Raw genomic sequence first — 22,742 nt, 5'->3', positions numbered from 1 at the left:
GCCTCCACTTTAGTTGCCAGCTGTTAAGTCCAGAGCTACTCCTGCTTCTGACTGACTTTAAGTTGAGGGATTCCACAACCCCTTCCTCAGGTTGGTAATTTGCTAGAATGGCTCACAGAACTTGGGAAGGCACTTTATTTGATATTTTTAAAATATATATTTATTTGACCGTGCTCGGTCTTATTTATGGCATGTGGGATCTTCATTGTGGCATGCCAGATCTTTAGTTGTGGCCTTGTGGAATCTAGTTGTAGTATGCAAACTCTTAGTTGCAGCATGTAGGGTCTAATTCTCTGACCCGGGATCAAAATTGGGCCCCATACATTGCAAGTGTGGAGTCTTAGCCACTGGACCACCAGGGAAGTCCGAAAGGAAAGATTTTTTTTGGGTCTGTGTCCCACATGGCATGGGGCAATCTTTATTTCCCAGCGAGGGATTGAATCATTGCTCTCTGCAGTGAAAGTGTAGAGTCCTAACCACTTTGTGTTCGTGCTAAGTCGCTTCAGTCATGTCTGACTCTTTTTGACCCTATGGACTAGCCTGCTAGACTCCTGTCCATGGAATTCTCCAGGGAAGAATACTGGAGTGGGTTGCTGTGCCCTCCTCCAGGGGATCTTACCAACCCAGGGACCGAACCCACCTCTCTTCTACAATGGCATGCAGGTTCTTTAGCACTGGTGCCCACCTGGGAAGCCCCCCTAGCCACTGTACTACCAGGTAAAGTCCCCTGCTATTTTTAATTTATTATAGATACAACTCAGGAAAAGTCAAATGAAAGAGGTATGTTGTCTCCAGCAAGAAACATTATTCCTGCAGCCACAAGGAAATGAATCCTACCAACAGTCTGAGTGAGCTTGAAAGTAGTCTCCCCACCCCCACCTCACCCATTGGAGTCAGATGTGAGCATGCAGCCCAGCCAGCACTTTGACTGCAGGCTCGTGAAACCCAGCTAAGCAAGGCCCATACAAACTGTGAGAGGAAAAATGTGTGTTGTTTTAAGCCACCAAGTAACTACTACCTGCCTTTCATTGTTACCATTAAAACTGACGTAACATATAGCAGGCCCCAGGAATGTTAAGCTTTTGAGTCAGACCTGGATTTGTAATCTACTCCAACCAGTTGTTAGCGATGTGAAGCTGACAAGTTAGTCTTTCTGAGTGTCAAACTTCTTTGTAGGACTATCAAAGATTAAATGAGATGAGGCAGATAAAAAAAGACATAAGATAAGGCAGATAAAAAAGACATTTCAGTCTAAGTGCAGTGCCTGGCACTTAGTAAGTGCTTCCTCAATGATTTATTCTTACTAATCATCTTTATCATCAAGGGGATGGGTTTGTAGTAGATGTGAGGCTAAATCAGAGGGAGGAGGGTGGACTGAGTGTTCTTATATGTATCTGAGCTGAGCAGTAAGAGAGGGAGAGGAACCAGTTCCTGATATTCTCTACTCCATCTGCCCCATAGAACAACATAGCTGAAGTCAGAGAACTCTCTTCCAAGCTGGTTACTGAAGATATGGTAAAGCATATCAGCAGCTTGCTCCATAGCAAGGAATTGGAAGTCAGCTATTTAGCTGCAGGCATCATAGCCCACCTGACATCTGACAAACAGCCCTGGATATCCTATGACCTCCAGAGGACAGCGCTTCTCCAGGATCTGGTATAAGGACTGTTCCTCTTTACAAAATCCAGAGTCATCTCTTCTTGCAGAAAACTTATTTTTCTAGATCATAAGAGTTTTTGAAATATGTGTTAATTGTAGAAAATGGGAAAGATAGAGAAGAATTATAAACAAAACATTATAAATCATCCACACCTTAACACCCAAAGCTAACCTCTATTAACATTTTCTGCATTCTTTCTGATACTTTGCTTTTATAAAATTAAGCATGCAGTTTATATAGGTTATTTTACTTCTGCTTCCCACTTTCAGCTCTTTTTAAAGCTGTTTCTTTTGGTGTTTACCTTCTTATCTCTAACATACGTTGTTATGTCTGACTTGGTAGTTTTAGACATTGTCAGTTTATTTTCCACTTTGGAAAATGAAAATTCCCAGTGCACACCTTTTCTTATACTCCAAGTATATGTCTCCTTTCAGTACACTTAAGTGTATTCTGTCCATGTCAGCTTCTTTCCCAAGCCTCTGTTTTTGTTCCATCTGTTAGATATATTTTGTATATCTGTTAGATCCCAGGAAGTTCCTTTACTGTCGTCCTGAAGATTCTCTTTGCTCTCTCATGTTGGATTCCCTGTTTCCTGGATTGCATACCTTCCTATTCTTTGGTATACTCCCGCATTCTGTTGGGTCATATCCTCTAGTAGCTTCCTAAGAGATGTAAGAAAAGAATTTTAAACCTTTTATATTTGAAAGACCTTTATTTTACGTTCACCTTTAGTTGATCAGATGGCTGGATATAAAACTCAAGTACTGAAATGTTTTCCTTTCACATTTCTAGGTCATTGCTCCATTGTTATTTCTTGGTATCACTGTTGAGAAGTCCTGTGCCAATTTTCTTTGGAAGCTTTAAGATCTTTATCTTTATTGTTTGGAAATCTCAGTGATGTGCCTCGATATGAGTTTATTTTCATCTGTTCCACTGGCTACTTACTGCTCTGGAATCTTGTTTTCCTTCACTTCTAGGAGATTTCTTTCTATCCTTTTCATTCCTCCAGCCCTTCTTCCTCTTTTACTTCTTCCTTCCTTCTTTCCTCTTTTTCTCCCTGCCTCCCTCCCTTGCTTAATTCCTATTCTCCTGATTGAAAATCATAAGGTTGGCTTCCAACAGTCTAAACACCCATAGAAGGATAGAGTTGAGGGCAGGGGCACCTCAGCATTTAGTATTTAGATTTTTCACTTTAGCCCCCTGTTTTTAGCATGGTACTTCCAACCTTAATTGTTCATGGGGTTGCCCAGTCCATAAATTTTTGTAAGGGATGGTAGAGGAGATCTGGTAGTCTTGATTCCTTGGTACTTTGAACCAGTCCTCCTATTTTAAGCCTACCTGTAATCTCACTTCCTGAAGTACTTTGTATGCCCAGTTTTTAGGTCTGTTATAGGGGTTCTGTTCAAAATGGTTTTTTTTTTTTTTAACCTTCCCCAGTGCTAGACCTATTAAATCACTTGCCATTTTTCTTCTGCTTTGTTTCATGTGTGTTTATCTTCTTTTAAACCAGTTGTACTGTTCCATTCATGCTCAGTCTTCCATCTTTAAACAGAAGTCCCTTTCTGGTGTATTGTTTTCCACATGACTTTCTTCATATTCTACATATATAATGGCTGTCTAATTAATGGTTGGTTAGGTATACCTAAATTTGAGTAATCTTTGATTTTGAAAATTTATATTGTTTCATATGTATATAATTATAAATGACATGAAACAATACTAGAATCGTGATTTCTCTTTTTGTGTAGTATGCAACCATCCAGAAATGGCCAAGTTCAAGTTGTAAGATGACAGCTTTGGTTACTTACAGGTAATTTCGTCATGGTGTAGTACTTCTCTTAAAGCTTGTCCTTAGTCTACTCACTCTGTAGAGGCCATGGTATAATAAAATATTAGAATCAAATAGCCTTGTATTCAAATCCGATTTCTTTGTGATACTTGTAAAATCACTTTAAGAAAATCTCTGAGACTTAGTTTTTGTCATCTGTAAAATGAAGCTGGCAGTGTGCAATATTGAGGGTGGAATCAGTTTTTGAATGTATAGTGCCTAACACAGAATATAATTTCTTAAATGCTGCTGCTGCTGCTAAGTCGCTTCAGTCGTGTCCGACTCTGTGTGACCCCATGGACTATAGCCTACCAGGCTTCTCTGTCCATGGGATTCTCCAGGCAAGAACACTGGAGTGGGTTGCCATTTCCTTCTCCATCTTAAATGCTAGTTCCAATTATATGCTCAGCAATACATCTGTCTTAATTAAGAATTGACTCTGGAAGTGGCTGTGGGGATGTTGAAAATATTACTATATCCCTGATGTTAGCCTGAGTTCTGAAGAAATATCTTCTTTGTACTTACTTAGATCCTTCAAGGCATTTTTCCCGCTCCTTGGCAACTTCTCTCAACCAGAGGTTCAGCTCTGGGCACTATGGGCCATGTATCATGTCTGCAGTAAAAACCGTATGTATTTAAAAATAATTGTTTTTTAGCTATTTTTTTGTATAAGGATTAAGTTCAAGATGGAATTTTGAAAAATTGTTCTCTTATGTCCTGATTTTAACCCTTTTTAAGAAGAAACTAAAGAGCTTTTGTATTAGTATAAAAAATGCTACAGAATTATAATTTATTTGGGGATGGATGGTCAGCAATATAGAAAGTGAAAGTGTGTTCTCGCTCCTATTCCCCACAGGCAAGCACTGTTCATTAGCTAACTATAACTATCCTTCCAGGTAATTTTCTGTATATATGCTATGGTTATTATATACTGTACGTGCATATGTTTTTAGACAAAATGGGCTCATTCTGTGCATGGTATCCTATAGCTTTCTCTTCACTGAATATTTTATCGTAATACTATCTTTCCTATAAGTAATACATAGATTTGCCTCTTTGTAGTGGTTTGTGGGAGACTGGGGGGCCAGATGTCAGGAGTTGTTTCTCAGGAAATTAAATGTTTTTCCACATTTGTTGCTTTAAATTCCTCTTGGGAATTCTTGGCTTTTTTTCTTTGCTAAGGATTATTACTAAAATTTTTGCTTGTATTATAAAAGAATCCTAGACTTTAATTCTGTATAAAAGAATTAAAGAATTTGTATTATAAAAAGGATTATAGACTAATTTTATGCTGAAAAATCTTAAAGGTATAACTTTTAGAATTAATGAAATGTTTAACTATCAAAAGCATAAACTATCTTAAAATAGCTTTAACAAGTATTGGGGCCTATGTGCAAAAAACTGTAGGAAATAATTTATAGACTGAAATAATTATGGACATATTATACTTCTCAGTTCTTTTCTATTCACATATATAATACAGTTCAAGTGAATGAATACAGTAAATGATGAGGAATCTGAAGATTATTCTAAGGCTAAAGTGGCAGAATAATTAGGAAAGAACTGATAGAGAAAAATGGTTTTTAGGAGCTTGCCCTAACACTTCTCTTTATTTTTGGCTACACCCACAGCATGTGAGATCTTAATTCCCCCAGGAGATATTGAGCCTGGGCCCCTACAGTGGAATCTTGGAGTCCTAACCAGTGGACCACCAGGGGAAAACACACACACACACACACACACACACACACTGTATATATTTAGGAAAGATATATATGTCTGATGATTAAGAGAACAGACCCCAGAACCAGACTATTTGAACTTTACTCCCTGTTTCTCCATTTACTGACTGTAGAAGCTTGAGCAAGTTACTTAGCCTTTCTGTGCCCCAGTCTCCTCATCTGTAAAATGGGGATCCAAGTACCTGTTTTCTAGGACTGTTATGAGAATTAAATGAGTTAACATTTGCAAAGCATTTAAACATTGCTTGGCTTATAGTATTAGCATTTGCACATAGCATAGTATTAGTACAAGCATAGTACACTTTGTGAGTATAATTTGCAGAGCTGAGTCAAAATGTTATGAATGTTTATAATTTTGTTGGGTATTGCTAAACTGTCTTCCAGAGAGTTGATTACCAGTTTGCATTCCCATCAGCAATATATGAGAGCTTGCAGTTTCCTTTTATTCTTGCAAAACTTTTAGTTGAATTTTTGATCTTTGCCTGTCTAAGGTGAAAGTGATTCTAACTTGACATTTTAAGTAAGGTTAACTGTCTTTTCTTACATTTGGATTGTCTGTTGGTTTCCTTTGCTTATGGTTGTTTACTGTTTTTTTTGTTTTTTTTTTTTTATCTTTTTCTTTTTAATTTGAAGGAACTCTTGCAAATATTTTTTTCCAGTTTATTGTCTTGATTTTATTCATTGTTTTTGCTAGTCATTGTTTTGTTCTATGGCCTCTGGATTTCAGATCATGGTTATACCTTACAAAATCGATGAACATTTTCAAAAATTTTCTTTTAAAGTATTACCCTCCAGCTATTCTCTCTGTTCCTTTCTTATAACATTTATCAGAAATATCTTATATCTTCTCTCAATCAGTCCTACATATCTTGTAACCATTAAAAATAAAAGTATCCATGTCTTTGTTTCTTTTTACTGCATTCTTGGTTGTCTTAGTTGTGTGTTTTTTCTTTTTAAGATTTTTATTCATGTGGATGGACCATTTTAAACTCTATTGAATTTGTTAGAAAACTGCTTCTGTGTTTTTTTTTTTTTTTAATGTTTTGGTTTTTTGGCCATGAGACATGTTAGCTCCCCAAGCAGGGATTGAATCCATGTCCCCTGCATTGGAAGGCAAAATCTTAACCACTAGTCTACCAGGGAAGTCCTTAAATGTGTTTTGGATCATGGTTTCTGTGTTTAATTGACTATTTCACTGATTAAGAGAATCTTTTTCAGACTGAGTTGTGGGCATGTCCCTTTAGTACAGTTTTGTATTTGCTTCTGTCAAGTGTTCTGGAGGTTTTCCTGGGATTGGTCTAATCCTTATATTAATTTCTCAGCTCAAGGATTCCAAGAACATTTAGGCTAACCCTGTACCAACTTGGGTTGAGATCCCAACTTGGGACTCAGGAAAGACTTCTCCCCAGAACCCAGGCCAAGATAGAGATGTTTCATTGTCTTATCTCTTGTCTCATCTGGCCTTTTGAGGGGCCAAATTTATGCATTATTTTTGCTTCTGACTTCCTCAAGTTAAAATTGAAATTCCTAGATTACTGAAACTGACAGTCCGTTTCTACTCCAGAAAAATTACAGGTGAGGTTACATGAGCTTTAAGTGCTTTTTTTTGCTCTTTGTGTCTGACTCCTTTACTTTGTACACTCAACCATGAATTTAAAAATTTTCAATTATATTTTATCCAGCCTCTGGTATTTTTAGGTTATCTAGCTCAGCATACTGCCTGAACATGAAATTTTTATTTTTGTAATAAAAGAAGTTCTTATCCTTCTAGCTAGAGATATTTGAAGCATAGAGTTGTCTGGAAATAAACTTAATAAAATAATCATCCGTTATCAAATTGCGTAAGCCAAGCATTATTGGCATCTTTAAAATGATGAATGTGGTAATTGGGAATATTTAAAACACCAACTTGAACATTAGGTTTCTTCGCTTGATTTTCTTTCAGCCAGCAAATACTGCAAAATGTTAGTTGAAGAAGAAGGATTGCAACTTCTGTGTGACATCCTGGAGCACAGTGAGGCAGACCCCCAAGCACAGCAGATCGCAGCCTCCATTGTAGATGACTTCAAAATGTACTTTATGAATTACCAGAGGCCCTCTCTCTGTTGAAGGCCCTTCTTAACCTCAGGGCCTCAGAGGTGCTGCGTCTTCAGTATCAGGCCTTCTGCTGTATCAGCAATCAAGTGTTGGATTGAAACAAGTTGTCGGAGTTTGTGAGCTGACCGCCTTGTTGGCCTTTTGGGGGATGATTTTCTGTAAGTTATAAGAAGTTTGGATTTGTGTGATAGCCATAATCTCAAATCAAGTTGGAATCATTCTTGGAATACCTTTTCAGTAGTTTTGAAAAGTCAAGCCCTGGACTCTGTGGGAAGACCTGTAAGCTTTTGTTCAAACAGCTGTGCCAGTTAATTTTCTCTAGCCCTGACCAATTTCTTAACTGAGTATTTGTCAGCGGAAAGAAAAAAAGAAATACCTATGGGGGACCTCTGTATTTATGTTCAATTTCATGGTTGAAAGAATCTCCTGAGTTGTTATTCCTGGCTATATGAGGCCTTTGGAAAAAAAATGCATGAAAGAGTTCTAGGAAACATGTGTGTTTAAATGTACTGTTTGGAAGGCAGAACCTCTATTGGAGGGAAGGGAAAAAATTTTTTAAATACATACCAAATTACCTTCCACTTGTTGGGTGGAGGAAAGAGAAATACATTTTTATGATTTTTGGGTAGTCTACCTTTGACCTTTTTTCCTCCAACTTTACACCCTAGACTGAATGAGCATAATAATATTGTGGGTAATTGGTGCTGGTGGGGCCTGGTCACAGGACTGAGAAGTGTTTAGATGAAAGATTATATAGCGAGTATAAATCTCAGTCCCTCAGATTTTTAATTTGAGTGCGACTGTGACCAAAACAGAGGAAGGACTGTGCCAAAGATTTAAAGAGGTGCTCTTACCTAACTTGGATGAGAAAAATAATGAGCTTTTCTAAGAACCAACCTCAACCCCAGTGTAAGCTATGAAAGGCTTTTGTTTGTGTCCTCTGCAAATGTGCTCTATGGAATGAAGTCCTTCCTCACATTGTTGACAGTCAATGAAACATGTTATGCCAGTCATTTAAATTTTTCGAAGAAACAATTTTTTTAAATTGGTAGCTTATTTTAGGATTAGATTTTTATACTGTAAGCTGCCCAGATTCTTAACTGGAATGCCCCATATCGTCTTTTGAAATCAAATGAGGTTTATTCTTATTCTAAATTATCTTCTCAAACTATTGCTCACTGGTGTCCCACTGGATAAGGGGAATTTGTGACCTGCTTCCTTCAACGGCCCTGAAACTCCACAGATTTTCTCATTCACTCTTGTGCATGATTCTAAAAGTATGTCTTAGTTTCCTGACCTGGGTTTCATATGTCAGAACATGCTGTTACCAGATACAACCGTGGGCTGATGTGAGGAGGATGAGTGGGAAATAGTACCTGTTGAGGTCCAGTTCAGCATTGGGCACCTCTGTACATTTTCTCTGATTTTCAACAGTCCTCTGGGATAGTTTTAGTCTTCCCTGGTGGCTCAGATGGTAAAGGCGTCTGTCTACAATGCAGGAGACCCGGGTTCGAGCCCTGGGTTGGGAAGATCCCCTGGAGAAGGAAATGGCAATCCACTCCAGTACTCTTGCCTGGAAAATCCCATGGACAGAGGAGCCTGGTAGGCTACAGTCCATAGGGTTGCAAAGAGTCAGATATGACTGGGTGACTTCACTTCACTTCAACAGATAAGAAGAAGGAAGTACAACAAGATGGTTACTTCTAAGTAGACAAAAATTGCTTGTGGGGTTGGTGCTGATTCCTAAGACTTGGGTTCTTGTCTTACTTTTCCTTCCAGGAAATGAGTACAGCTTTGAGGCACATTTGTTTTTAAAAGCAAGTCAACAATGTTACTGGTCTGTGTCCATGCCCATGCCCATGGTTCAGTAACTCCTGAGCCTGCCCAGGCACAGGCTTAGGAAGCTCAGATCAGTTAAAGAATGACCACATGACTGTCTCTTGCCCTGCCTTGGTATAGGAGGAGGGCTGCTGAGGCTAGTGTGCACATGTGTATATCAGCCCCCCTTTATTTCAGAGTGCCATCATCTTGCTTTTTTGCTTGTGCTATTCCCCTCAGTTTTCCTCTTCTTTGCCTCCATTGCCTGTTTGATCCTTCAGCCTTCAACTGCAGTATTACCTGTCCATTTCTTAATCTTCCATGTTGTCCACCTGAGTTAATCGTTCCCTTCTCAGGGCACCTGAAAGTTATTAAATGCACCAGCAAAGATTTGCCTGCCACCCTACAGTTTACAAAAGGTTTTCACAGCAGTGATTTCATCTGGTTCTTAAAAGAACACAGTATATTAATCATAACTCATGTTATGGAACATCAGGTATTTTATTTATTATTTTTTAATCCTCAAGACAGGTTCATTATAATAGTTGAGGAGGCTGAGGCAAACAGTGAGTAACTGGCAGAGAGCTGAGTCTATTCAACCACAACCAAGGTCTCCTTATTATCTCTGTTGTACTGAGGGAGAAACAGGGCCATTGTGGGGTGGTTCTTACAGCCTCTTGCGTCTCTGGTGAGCACCTAATAACCGAGACGCAGTGATCAGACTTGAGTGCCTGCTATAAGGGCCCAGAGGGGTCTGTTTTATCCTTAGTTTATTGTTCTATTAGGGAGAGACAGGTATGCTCCAAAGCAAACCCAACTCCAGTGATGAGCTCGCCTGGGTGAGGAGTAACGAGGGGAGCAGTAGGTGGCACAGTCAGCACCCTAGAACCAGGCAGCATGCCTGTCGTTTCCTATCCATCATTGTCCTTGTGAGGAATCTGGAACCCAGAGAGGTGAAATGATGAGGGCAGAGGTGAAATGATGAGGGCAGAGGTGAAGTAATGAGGGCAGAGGTGCTGCACATCTGTCTTCTGGATCCTGCCCTGTAAGGTGTGCATCTCCCTTGCTTCAGGTTAAATGGAGGTCACTCGCCAACAAATCTGGGGAGGCGCTTCTCCCTGAAAGCAGCCATGCCTTCCAGCCGATCCTGGGTTGGGATGTTCTGAAACAACATACAGAGTATCAATTTGCAGGGACAGGTCCAGAAACCAGTAAAGACTTGCTCAAGGTTGTTCAGCCCATGGCGAGGCCAGAATCCAAGTCTTTCACTGTCTTTGGACTCTGGTGTTGGGTCATGCAAACGTGTGGGCCTTGGTGGCTCCTTAGTTTCCTCACACCAGCCTGATTTTGTGCGCAGTGTATGTGCCTCTGAGAGCTCACAGTCTCATTCAGCAGTCTGAAATGAGGCTACTCGGTAGAAAACAAAGACTAGGCTTTGTGGTAAGAGCTCTGGCTCTGAATCCTGGTATGCAGTTGGTTTACATTGGGTTCTACAAGTTCCCAAACCCCCGTTTAGGAGGATTTTGTTACTTGTTAGCCTGGAGATTAATGTTTTTGACTCACTAAGGAGTAAGGGGCTAAATGGGCCAGCCACAGTTTATTGTCCCACCATCGAGCATACATAATCTATGGGCAATAATCAAGGCCTTGGCATCCTCCAGCCTGGGCTCTAGGCTGGTACAGCCTGGCCTGTACCAGTAGCCACTGATACAGAGAACTCAGAAGCTGCTCTTCTTTCTGTCCGGTTCCTCTTTGATTATCTGGGCAGCAAAGTAGGGCAGGGTGTGGTGCCATTAGATGGCTGAGGAAACAGCCCTGGAGAGTGCTCTGTGGCTCCCCTGGGATCAGTGCAGGCTGACTGAGGAGAGGAGTGCCCCAAAGACTGACTGTGTGGGTTGGGAGTAACCTGTTCAATTGGTCATGTACTAATAGTACCCAAGGACCCCAGTCTGGCCTGGCCTCTGCTTACAAGCATGCAGGACTGGCAGCAGACACGTACCTGGGCGTAGCATATCCCTTCAATGGCCATCCCTGATGCGATGTCCACCTGCGGGAAAGAAGTGGTGCCTGGATCAGCCTTGCCCACTTCCATGTGCCCTGGGCGCCAGCTCGCCCTGCTCTCTACACCACTTCCTGCTGTTTCCTGGATTCTTCTAGCAAAGAATTATCCAGGCTTACTGTATGCCAGCCCATATGGAGAGAGATGGTGTGATAAGGAATCCCCTACTGGAGAGGGAACACCATTCATTACAGAGGTGAAGCAGTGCTAGGATGAGTGGGGGCTGTGGGAACAACAGGGGGGATTACAAACAGCCTTAGAGATGAGGAGGGAGTGTGTGAGCTGTGCTTGCATGGCCATTGTCCCCTCCTTCCCCACCTGGCTGCCTCACCATGTCTCCTGTCACCCCCATTAATGAACTCTGCTGGCTTTCCACTGCCCTCAGAACCAAGGCCTGCATGACTTGGCCCCTGGCAGCTTCCCAGTCTCTACTGTCCACTGCTTGTTATTACTCACTTAAAGGCACTATTGTAAGAGAAGTACTGTTCATGGCAGCAGTTATTTTCCCTACTACACAGCTGAGAAATCTGAGGCATAGAAAGGTGGAGTGATTTGTGTAAAGACACAACGGTGTGTGGAAAAACAGGTCTTGGAACCCAGATGGTCCAGCACCAGGGCCCATGCCCCTAACCTCACTGCTGTCTGACTCACTCATCCCTTCCTCCTGTTCAGTTGAGTTGCTTATTTATACACCTCTTTTTTCTGTCACACTTTCCAATTTTTCTGGAATTCTTATCCAGCCTAAACCCCAGTTCTAGAAAACATTCTCCAACGCAGCACTGTCCAGCCCTGTACCCAGTAGCCCCATGGATGGTTCAGCTCTACCCTCTCCGGGCTGTCTATTTGGTACTTGACTTTTTATTAGTGACTTGTGTCAGTCCCTCTCCCCACCTTGGGGGCAGTGACCATATTTGATTCATTCCGGTGTCCCAGTTCAGATCTAGGTTTAGTGTGTAATAAATGAATAAGTTGATGTGTAGGATGAGTTAGCTGCAGCCAAGTCAGCATGCCTGAGCCCCGTCTGTGAGGCCGCATTGCTGACCACCAGCATAATCCTGAGAACATGGACTGATAGCCATGCAGACCTGGGTTCTTGTAACTCATTTGCTCTGTGACCCCGGATAAGTCATTTACCCTTTCTGGACTTCAGCTACCTTCTCTCTCCAAGGGAGAGAAATGAGGATAAAATATAATTTGGAGTATTTTTACCTGGCCAAACTTCATTTTGTAGATGGGTAAAACTAAGGCACAAAGAGAGAGGTTCGGGCTCCAAGTCTATTAGAAGAGTCTGATTCCTGAGTTCTTTCCGGCTGTGCTGTCCATCTGTGTGCCCTGAAAGCACTGCCTCCCAGCCACCCCACTGACCTTAGCAGATGCTAAGTTCCGACCCAGAACCCTCTCACCTCTATTCCTCGGTCAATGGCTACTTTGCTCAGCCGCACAGCAATGGGGGCCTAGGGAAAAGCAAACGCTTGGTTGAGGGGATCAGTTGGTGCTCACAGGCACACAAGCTCCATGATGAGGAACAGGTCTGGGTAGAAATCCAGCTATTCTAGTGACAGTGTTTACTTTTGTTAGTGTTATACCTACTCATTAGCTGATGTTCCTTTTCAATAATGAAGGAAGCCTAACCGATCCCTAACCCTCCTAGTCCTGACCATCTGGAATTCTTGTCAGTTAATACATGCCTCCAGCATGTACAACATACTCCACTGTACACATGCTTTCCCACCCACAGACTTGTCTAACGGTCACAGGCTGCTCCCCAGCCCTTCAGGAGGGGTTTAATTGAGGCTCAGGGTGGGGAAACAGTTGGCCACATTTGTTCAGTCAGCAGCAAAGCTTGGATCTGATTCCCAGTCACCTTTCCCACTCCTGTCCCTTCCTCTACCCCTCTCATCTCAACAAAGGCAAGCCTCCACTGAAAGCATGTTTTACCCCAGTAGGGTGAAAAAGGTCAGTAGTAGGAACTTGGACTTTGGAATCTGACAGGCGGGGGTTGAAATCCTGAGGGCCATTTTGTAGGGCCACTTGGAAGCAAGAGCAGCAAAGTGACCATCTTTGCCTCATTGGTCTTGCTTCTAATTATTTTGTGCCACTGCAGGTCTGGCTGTCCATCCCCCACCGCACTTCCAGGTGAGGAGTGCGTTTGCCTCCTATTTTGTTCATATTGTATTATTTGAAGGTTTTGTAAGACTTTATCAGGAAAGAACAATTTAAAAAGTCTGTTAGCATGGAAACCATAAATGAAAAAACTAGCTACATAAAGATGAACTTCAGACTGGGAAAAATACCACAGATTCAAGCAAAAATCAAGATCTGGGAGAATATATTTGTGATATTGTGACAGAAGCATTTCCTTTACAAAAAGCTTATATATATATATATATATATATATATATATATATACTTTTTAGCATTCACACAGTATGGAAAGCTAGTTCACAAAAAAGAAAAAAAGACACAAGGTGTGCTCAGCTTTACTTTTAAAGAAACGTAGATCAGAACAGTTAGGTGCTCCTTTTCACTTCACACTTGGGAACTGTAAAGGTTGGTAATGCCCATTATTGATGAGAAGTATTTGCACACATAATTGAATGGAGAGTAAACTGGAACAATGCTTCAGGAGGACAGTTTGACAAGAACTGACAGATTAGATAGATGCCCATGCTCTTTCATGTTGTAACTCCATGTAGGCATCTACCCTATAGATTCACTTCCAAGAGTACACTAAGATGTACAAAGTTAATCACTCCAGCTCTTTTTCAGGAGCATAAAGATGTCAGTAATGTGAATGTTCCTCACTAGAGTACTGGTTAAATGATGGCACATCCATACCATGAATGACAAAGTGTGCAGTTTTTAAATGAATGAGGTTGATAAGTATGTGCTGAAATGAGCAACTCTGCAACATATAAGATGAAAAAAGGAAGCTGCATCGTGCTGTGTATATTATTCAGTTTGTGTAGAAGGTGTTGGTGTGATGTGTCTTTGGGGAGAAAGGTCATGAGAATGAAGAACTTCACTTTTTGTTTTATACTTTTCCATACTGATTGAATTCTTTTCTGTGCATAGTTTATGTTTTCAAACGTCAGTTAGAACTGGACTAGCCTTTAAAGGTGTGTTCCTTGTTCCCTAAATTGTCCTAAAGGAATTTAGAATTAGATATGTGAGTATATGTGTATATTTTACATGTACAATTAATATTTCTGGAAGAGTATGCGAACTGTTAACAGTGGTCATCTCTGGGGAGAGTGACTGGGGGACTGAGGACTGTTTAGGTGACCCAAAACACTTGTCTTTTTGCCAGTGACTGAAGTGTTTTACTATGTGGGACTTTTCACTTTGAACCTGGACAGCCCCAGGATAACAGGGTCACCCTACTTTTGATTTTTACTCTATGTCCTTCTTATTCTTCTATCCTTTTTGATTTGTTTATCATGAATATAACTACTAATTTCTCATTGAAGAAAATTAAAAACTATATAGCATGTTGTCCCTGTGTTGAAAACACACATATTTATGTTTCTGAGTATGTGTGTGTACATATATGTAGTTGACCCTTGAACAACCCAGAGCTTGGGCGAACCAACTGTCCATGCAGTAAAAAATCTGCACAGAACTTAAAGAGTTCTACATCCACAAATTCAACCAACCTTGGATCGTGTAGTGCTGTAGTATGTGTTTAGTGGGGAAAAAAATCCATGTATAAGTGAACCTTCACAGTTCCAACTTGTGTTGTTGAATGGAACACTCTGTGAAGCTCAGGTAGAAATACGATGGATCATTGTGTTATTTGGAAATGAGAACGGTGAGTCACAGTTGCCACAGGATGTTCCATTACTTTGATGTTCAAATGGAAAATGTATTCAAATCCATATTCAAAGGGTAAAGTATATTTACTGTTTAAAGGGAAAATCTGAGTGTTAATTTCTGTACCTTGTGTTTATTGATAGGCTCTTTGGGGCTGTAATCTCTGGAGCAATTTCACTGCTGGTTTTGGTAATTTGTCCACTAGAGGGCAGCTGTCTACAACAGCATCTCTTGCACTCAGCCCATAAGGAATCTTTTCATATTTGGCACTCAGTAACTCACCTGGAAGTTAAACAGGTTGCATCAGAATGCCCCAGGATTTGCATTAGTGATTCTAATACTAGTTTTTGGTAGGCTGTTGTTTTGGTATGGAAAGCTACTTTTAAATACTGAAATACTAGTAATTAGTAAAATACCATTATTTCAATATATTGAAAAGTCGTGAGACTAAGCTCAAAGACCCAGTTATTTATTTTATGCAAAAAGACAAACCCTAGAGTCTACAAATAGACCCCTCAGTCTGTGTAAGTGTAATCAGCTACTACCCCGAGTCACTCCGAGTTTTGTTATCAGTTCAGACTTTCTGACCAAGTATAAGAGAAACACGACAGCATTAAAATGAACAGCTTCAGACTCTCCATTTATATGTGATGAAACTATAAACAAGAAATGAAGACAAAACAAATGCTTTTAAACCAAACTTACCATCAGTTTTTTATACTCCTTGCCCTCAAGTAACTAAGCAAGTAAGTAAAGATCTCAAAGTTGTAAAAAGAGGCAGGATTATTTGAGGGAGATTTTTTTTTTCCCCCTAAATAAGATAACTCTTTTTTACTTTTTATGATTAATACAAATATTGTGTTAATAATATTAAAATGATAGCGTATGGTTAACAATATTATATTACTTTTGTAACATGTTTTTAATTTTTTGTATTTGAAATCCATTAAAGATTTAGTTTGTTCTTTAGAAATTGTGTACATGGTCTGCACTCTTTAAAATGCTAGTTATCATCTGTATTTCTGTATTATGCAGAATGGATGCCAAAACAGTGTCTGTCTTTGTGGTGGTGCAGTCACTTTCTTTGACTTTGATGAGCAGTCGCTTCACCTTGTTGGGTCTGTTACAGCACAGACGCGACAGGCATGATCACCTCACCTGGATTGTCCTAACACTGGGACACTATTAAAGTACCCAGGATTGCTTGTGTCTGGTCGTGTCTGAAGGATGAGGGTGCACCATATGGGCTCAGTGAGTATTACAACTTAACAGAACCTGGCTCCATTTCAGCTGCTTGCCTATCTTTGTGGAAACTTGGGACGTCCCTCTGGCTCTCTTAGAGAAGTGAGAAGCCAGTGGAGCCTCTCGGGTACTTGGAGATTACATCTCCCTGGGAATCTACACTTTTGGGGAGACTATGCTAATAGGCTCTTTGAGGATTAAAAAAAAGTATGGGTCTTAACACATGTCCTACATCATGTATTTCAAGTGCTTTTCCACCACGTAGTATGGTCGAAAGATGGGCTGGTAGTTCTTTATCTGCTTTAAACAATCTTGCATTTTCAGTTTTGGAACACATTCATGCTTCAATGTCCAGTACAATAGCCAACAGCCAGATGTGTCTGTTAGCATTAAAATATGGGAAGTGTAATTGAGAAAGTAAAATTTTAATTTAAGTAATGTGGCTAGTGGGGCTTCCCAGGTGGCTCAAGGGTAAAAAACTGCTTGGCAAGCAGGAGCCTCGGGTTCAGTCCCTGGGTTGGGAAGATCCCCTGAAGAAGGAAATGGTAGCCCACTCTAGTATATTTGCCTGTAAAATACCATGGACAAGAGGAGTCTGCTGGGCTACAGTCGGTGGAGTCGCACAGAGTCGGACATAGCAACAAAACGTGGCTAGTGACTGCCTTAGTGGATGGCACAGATACAGATCATTTGCATCATCTCAGGAAGTTCTGTTTTACAGGCTCTTCTGAGGATTTTCAAGCTTAATTGATCCCAGCTCCTCGGAACTCAGTTTTCATCTTAACTTAAAATCTGATTTAGTATTATTTACTAGATGGATGAATGGAAGCAAAACCGCCAGAGATGGTTAATTTTATAAATCTGGGAAAATGGTTCTTGTGTGGTTGCATGAGACACCCTTGCCCCCTGGCTTCCCCACCCGTGGTCCCCAGTGGCACAGGCCCGCCCGTGCTGAGCAGCCGTTGTACCTGGGGCAGGATCTCCTGGGCCAGTGCTCGTGCCCGGTGGTAGGCAGCATTGCCCTCCTCGTTCTGGGCCACAGCGTGGTTCACCAGCCCCAGAGCCTGGGCCTGTTCCCCACTCAGTCGTCGGCCTGTGAAGATGAGCTCCTTCGCCAGGGCCACCCCCAGGCATCGAGGCAGCCTCTGAGTCCCTCCTGCCAGGATGGAGTAGGGATGGGGAATCCTCATGGAATGTGGGGGCCCAGAGGAGGCCCTGGCTGGGAGTCAGCCAAGACCTCTCAGAGGACGAGATTGGGTTAGGCTGGCAGGGGAGACCCCAGAACATAGGGCAAAAGAGGAAAGTAGGGAATTATGCTGGATAGAGTGGAGTTGAACAAGTAGAGAAGAATGGATGGTGTGTGTTGAGATTACCTGCTCCTGGGAGGAGCCCTCGGGTGGTCTCGATCAGTCCCATGACAGCCGAGGAAGCTGCTTAGACAAAACAGAGTGAAGCCCCCACCCTGTCTTCCAGCTCCAATCCCAGAGGATAAGAGACACTCTGTGGGCTCTGCTCACCCTTCCAGCCAATTACTTCCCTCATGGTGTGGCTACAGCCAGGCTCCTCCAGTCACTACCTTTGGAAGAGGAGCCCTAACCTGGAAGTCAGAAGGCCCAGCACTCACCCTACCTCCACGACTCACTGAGCAACTCTTAGCCTTTCTGAGCCTTGTGGATGGGGGAAAAAAAATGATAACGTCTCTTTTACCTGCTCTATAGAGTTGTTAAGGATTAAGTGAGGTCATGGTGCTTAGAACAAGGAAGGGTTCCTGGATGACACCCAGTACCTATTTGTAAGTTAATGGATTCTTAGTCTCATGTTAAGTCTGGTCTGGCCTAGTGTGTCAGTGACTCCTGCTTCTACCAGTTTTCCCTCCCAGCTTTTTGCCAGCCTGAATTTTTCCTGTATTCTGATTCACATCCTTTTTTCTGAGTTGCACTTCCTGTGAGAATCCCTCCTTGAGTGTCCCACCCCACAGGCTTCTCCTGAATTCCCTCAACACAGTCCCTCTGAACCATGCAGTATGGGAGGGAGGGGTTTACATTCACCCTCCTATCCATCAAACCCTGCAAGTTAGCTCCCCTAAACAGGCAGGTAGAACCAGAGTTGGTGCTATGACCTGACCTGGTATTTTGATGGCTTCTCTTTGCTATGTATCATGTGGATATAAAGTCCCTCTATGCCTGGGGCTACATGTTAAAAAAAAGTTCTTGGTGGCAGGAGAAGTAGTAGCACCGTGATGACACTCAGATCTTCTCTAAAGTAAGTAAGTAAGTGTTAGGCGCTCAGTTGTGTTCGACTCTTTACCTATGAACTTTAGCCCTCCAGGCTTCTCTGTCTATGGGATTCTCCAAGCAAGAATACTGGAGTGGATTGCCATTTCCCTCTCCAGAGGATCTTCCTGACCCAGGGATCAAACTCAGGTCTCCTGCATTGCAAGCAGATTCTTTACTGTTTGAGCTACAGGGAAGTCTCATATCTTCTCTGATCGGCTCTAAAAAGGGCACAACTAACCACCAAGTCCGCAAGGTTAAAAAGCAGTCAGTTATCTTCATCCTCCCGGCCCTCCACACTTCAAAGTTCAATTTCTCTGAGCTACTACTGCAAACCTCTGTGGATTCTGATAGAGCTACTGTAGGGCACTGTTTCTGCCCAGTCATGCTTGTGATTAACTGGGCATAGACTGCCCTCATGGCTCACCTTTGTTCACAATGTGATCGATAAAGCTGGCTTGGACAGAACTGGAAGACTGAATAGATACCTTTGTCCCCAACCTTCGCTCTCTATGTTCTTTCTAGTTGTGTCAGCAGTTGCCCTGGGGTTGGTATGAGCAGTCCTGAGCTGAGGGCAGCTGACTCTGAGAAGGGACTAGTCCTGTAGCAGTCAGGGGCTGGGCGGTGGGTGGGGAACCACTGCTGCCTGAATTCCTTGGCTCCCACTTTGCCTTTAGTTCTGGGGTTTGTTGGAAAGCTGAGAGCAGTGGCTGGCTGCAGAATCCCCAGAATTATCTCGTTTCATTCACTCTTCCCTCCCACCCTTCCACACGTCTCCCTGTACCCAGTACCTGCCACTCGGAGGTCACAGGCCAGGGCAAGTTCCAGGCCTCCACCCAAGGCAAACCCATCCATAGCTGCAATGGTGGGTGCAGGGAACGCTGCTGTGGAGACAAAGGAGGGCTCAGCCTGCGAGGCCCTGGTAGGACCAGGACAGTGTCTCAGGGTAGGAGACGGTCTAGCTGGTTGTGATAGAAGGCTTCATTGGTCCCAAGTTTGGGGAGCTTACCTGGTACCTCAGCCAGGTTATCTTAGCAGTCAGTTTTCCCACTGGGGAAAGTTGTGGGATCCGCTGGGGAATAGGAGTGGGGAGATGGATGGGCAGAGTGATACCTAGTCATGCCCACCTTCCTGTGGGCCTCCCCAGGACCCGCCTTTTTACTCTTCCTTCTCATTCTGTGTGTTGGGAACAGAATTGAATCTGACATGGGGAAGGCCAACGGGCAAACAGGTGATGACGACCCAGGGTGATCAGTGATCTGAGAAAGGAAGCTTGGATGATGGGCCAGGGATGGCTTCCTGGAGGAGGCGGCACTGGTTGTCTTAAAAAATCCATAAACAGTTCATATGGCCTAGGAGGGATATTCCAGAAAAAGAACAAGCATTTGTCAAAGCCCGCAAGCATGCTTGCTGAAAGTTGACTCTGGAATGGCCAGGCTTGTACGCTGAGGGCACAGGGCTGGGCGTCAGAACTAGCAGGGCACTAATGCTGGGGAGCCAGTGCCCTTTGGACCCTCGTGGCACCCTCCTCCTTGTAGAATTCCTTGTCCCTGCCCCTCTCCCTGGGAGAATCATCTCTCCACAGAGCTCACAACAGAAACCATTCTGTCTTTAGAGTATGGTAGATTGGGTGAGGCTGGGATCAGCAGGACCCCTGAATGCGCCCCTCCTCCCCACTCCAGAACCCTCACCAATCTCAGTCATCAGGCCTCGAAGCCGCTGGACAAAGAGCCCCACTTCTGCCTCAGTCATCTGCTCCCGCTCCTTCAGGTCTGCACCTGCAGATGCAAGGGTGACAGCCCTTGGGAAATGACCTGGCACTGAATCCCAGGCTGTCAAAGGATCCAGCAGTGGAAACCTGAAGAGAAGCGGCCAGAGAGGAAAGAGAAACACCAGGAAGACTCGTCAGGGAAGCCAGGGAGGGAGGAGGGTAGTCAAAAAAAGAGAGACACAACAACAACAAAAAGATAAGTTGGATTTCATCACAATTAAAAACTAATGCATCAGAAGAGATTATGAAGAGAGCAAAGACAACCCATGAATGGAAGGAAATAACTTGTAAATCATACATCTGGTAAGGAACTTATATCTATGATACATAAAGATTTCCTACAACTAAAAACAAATAAAAAAGACTTCCCTGGTGGTCCAGTGGTTTAAGACTCCATGCTTCCACTGCAGGGGGCACGGTTTGATCCCTGTTTGGGGAACTAAGATCATGCAAGTTATGCAGAGTGGCCAAAAACAAACAAAGGACTTGAGTAGACATTTCTCCAAGGAAAATAAGCCAGTGAGATTCCCCGGCTAGTTCAGAGGCTAAGATTGGGCTTCTAATGCAGGTGGCCCAAGTTCCATCCCTAGTTGGGGAACTATAGCTCTCATGCCGGAACTAAGAGGTGGCATGTGACAATGAAGACTGAAGATCCTGTGTCCCTCAACTAAGACCCAGTGCAGCCAAATAAATATTTAAAAAAGAAGATAAGGCAGTAAGCACTGCAAAGTGTTCTCAACATCATTGGGGAAATGCAGGTAAAAACCACAATAGGATAGTGCTTTGTACCCATTCAGACGGTGATTATAAGTAACAAAAAAAGTGTTGACATTGGTGTGGAGAACTCTGATGTACTGCTGGTAGGAATCTCAAATGATACAGCTGCCGTGAAAAATATTTTGGTGCTTCCTCCAAAAGTTCAAAGTAGGATTACTATGTGGTCCAGCCACTTTACTCCTAAGTATATACCCCAAAGAATTGAAAGCAAGGACTCAAAACAGATAGGTGCCCACCAGTGTTCGTAGCAGTATTAATCACAATAGCCAAAATGTGGGAACCACCCAAGTCCATCAACAGATGGATTAAAAAAATGTGGAATATGTATGTGAAAAGGAATATTATTCTTTTTTAAAAAGGATAGAAATTCTGCAATATGCTACAATGTGGATGAACATGAAGTACATGATGCTAAGTGAAATAAGCTAGCCATGAAAGGACAAATGTATGATTCTACTTAAATACTTAGAGTAAGCAAATTCGTAAAGATAGAGAGTAGAATGGAGGTTACTGGGTGTTAGGGAAATGGGGAGGAATTGCTTCAGTATATAGTTTATTGAGATGATGAAAGTTTTCTGGAAATGGATAGTGGTGATTGTTGAATAACCTTGTGAATGCACTTAATGCCAGTGAATTTTACACTTAAAAGTGATTAAAATGTAAATTTTGTGATTAAATGTAAATTTTGTATAATGTACATATTTGTGACAACTCACAAAACACATTAAATAGTAATAAAATAAAAATTTATTTTTTCCTGTTTTATTGAGAAATAATTGGCATACATCAGGTATAATTATTTTTTAAAAGAAGGGCTTGGTGGGTGATGCTGAAGGTCACGTAAGATGAGGAGTGAGTGCAGGGACAGTGGCATGAGGGGGCAGGGTCCTTGGTGAGAGCAGTGACAGTGGAGGGTCACTGAAGGCCAGACAGCCGGAGCCTGAGTCATGAATAGGGGGTGAACGTACTCTCTGCAAGTCCTAGATTATGGGAAAGTCAGTTGGGAGAGCCTTTGGGAGTCTGATTAGTCCTAGCCCCTCAGTGACAGATCAGGAAACTGAGACCCAGAGAGAGACAGGGACTAGCCCAGGATTCCAGAGCAAATCAGAGGCAGATTCAGACCTCCTGCTTGCCCCCTTCTTTTCCTGTCCTTTGCTGGGGGTGGTGAGGAGCGGGGCTAACAGTCATGAAGTGACCATGATGGAAGACGTCAGACCATGGGGGAGCCAAAGGAAGAGGCCGGAGTAGGAGGAGGGCCTCGACCAGGTCAGCGGGGTCAGGCAGATTGGTCCGCATACTTCCCTTGCCACCTCCCGCCCCAGGCTGCTCACCGGGATCCTGACAGTTGAGGCCTGGGGACTGAGCCACATGCCCTTGAAACTGCCTAAGAATCACTCACTTCCCACCCTCGTCCTCCGCAGCCTCTTCCCGTCTCCCCAGTGCCCCCTCCACAGCCACCCCAGAGTCAGTTCTTAACTCTCATTCGCTTGCTTCTTCTTGTGGGCCTGGGATGCAGCATTTCTCATCTTTGAAAGGAAGTGCGTGGTGCTTGCCCTGTTGTGAGGACCAAATGGTGCAGAGACATGGAAGAGTTTCATTGACAGGGACTGAAATCTTGTAGATAGGCAAAGGGGCAGTAAGTCAGTCCTATCTTGGCCACAG

The 22,742-nt window shown here is 42.7% G+C and overlaps 2 protein-coding genes across 12 annotated transcripts in view; one reads left to right on the top strand and one right to left on the bottom strand.

Annotated features, from left to right (window-relative positions):
• The window catches only part of ZYG11A (zyg-11 family member A, cell cycle regulator), a 64,594-nt gene extending 57,242 nt beyond the window's left edge, over positions 1 to 7,352 (top strand). For 5 of the 6 annotated variants that reach the window (XM_055585860.1, XM_055585858.1, XM_055585856.1 and 2 more), the window contains 4 exons: positions 1,462 to 1,656; positions 3,409 to 3,470; positions 4,018 to 4,115; positions 7,176 to 7,352. In XM_055585860.1, coding sequence (XP_055441835.1) covers positions 1,462 to 1,656; positions 3,409 to 3,470; positions 4,018 to 4,115; positions 7,176 to 7,339 — 519 coding nt within the window. In that variant the 3' untranslated portion in view covers positions 7,340 to 7,352. The remainder of the gene's footprint in view (positions 1 to 1,461; positions 1,657 to 3,408; positions 3,471 to 4,017; positions 4,116 to 7,175) is intronic. The other variant, XM_055585857.1, reaches the window with a different exon arrangement.
• Positions 7,217 to 22,742, bottom strand: part of ECHDC2 (enoyl-CoA hydratase domain containing 2) — a 31,684-nt gene continuing 16,158 nt past the window's right edge. Inside the window, exons 4-10 of one of the 6 annotated variants that reach the window (XM_055585863.1) lie at positions 20,224 to 20,310; positions 19,324 to 19,416; positions 17,633 to 17,689; positions 17,228 to 17,415; positions 12,608 to 12,658; positions 11,145 to 11,192; positions 7,217 to 10,307 (exon numbers count right to left, since the gene is read on the bottom strand). In XM_055585863.1, the coding sequence (XP_055441838.1) occupies positions 10,230 to 10,307; positions 11,145 to 11,192; positions 12,608 to 12,658; positions 17,228 to 17,415; positions 17,633 to 17,689; positions 19,324 to 19,416; positions 20,224 to 20,310 (602 nt within the window). In that variant the 3' untranslated portion in view covers positions 7,217 to 10,229. Of the gene's footprint in view, positions 10,308 to 10,330; positions 11,193 to 12,607; positions 12,659 to 17,227; positions 17,416 to 17,632; positions 17,690 to 19,323; positions 19,417 to 20,223; positions 20,311 to 22,742 lie in introns of those variants that run through there. The other 5 variants (XM_055585866.1, XM_055585864.1, XM_055585862.1 and 2 more) reach the window with 5 other exon arrangements.

Source organism: Bubalus kerabau, chromosome 6 (assembly GCF_029407905.1).
Source record: "Bubalus kerabau isolate K-KA32 ecotype Philippines breed swamp buffalo chromosome 6, PCC_UOA_SB_1v2, whole genome shotgun sequence".
Classification (NCBI taxonomy): domain Eukaryota; kingdom Metazoa; phylum Chordata; class Mammalia; order Artiodactyla; family Bovidae; genus Bubalus; species Bubalus kerabau.
Note: the sequence above shows the minus strand (reverse complement) of the source record. Positions and strands in the feature narration are given on the sequence as shown.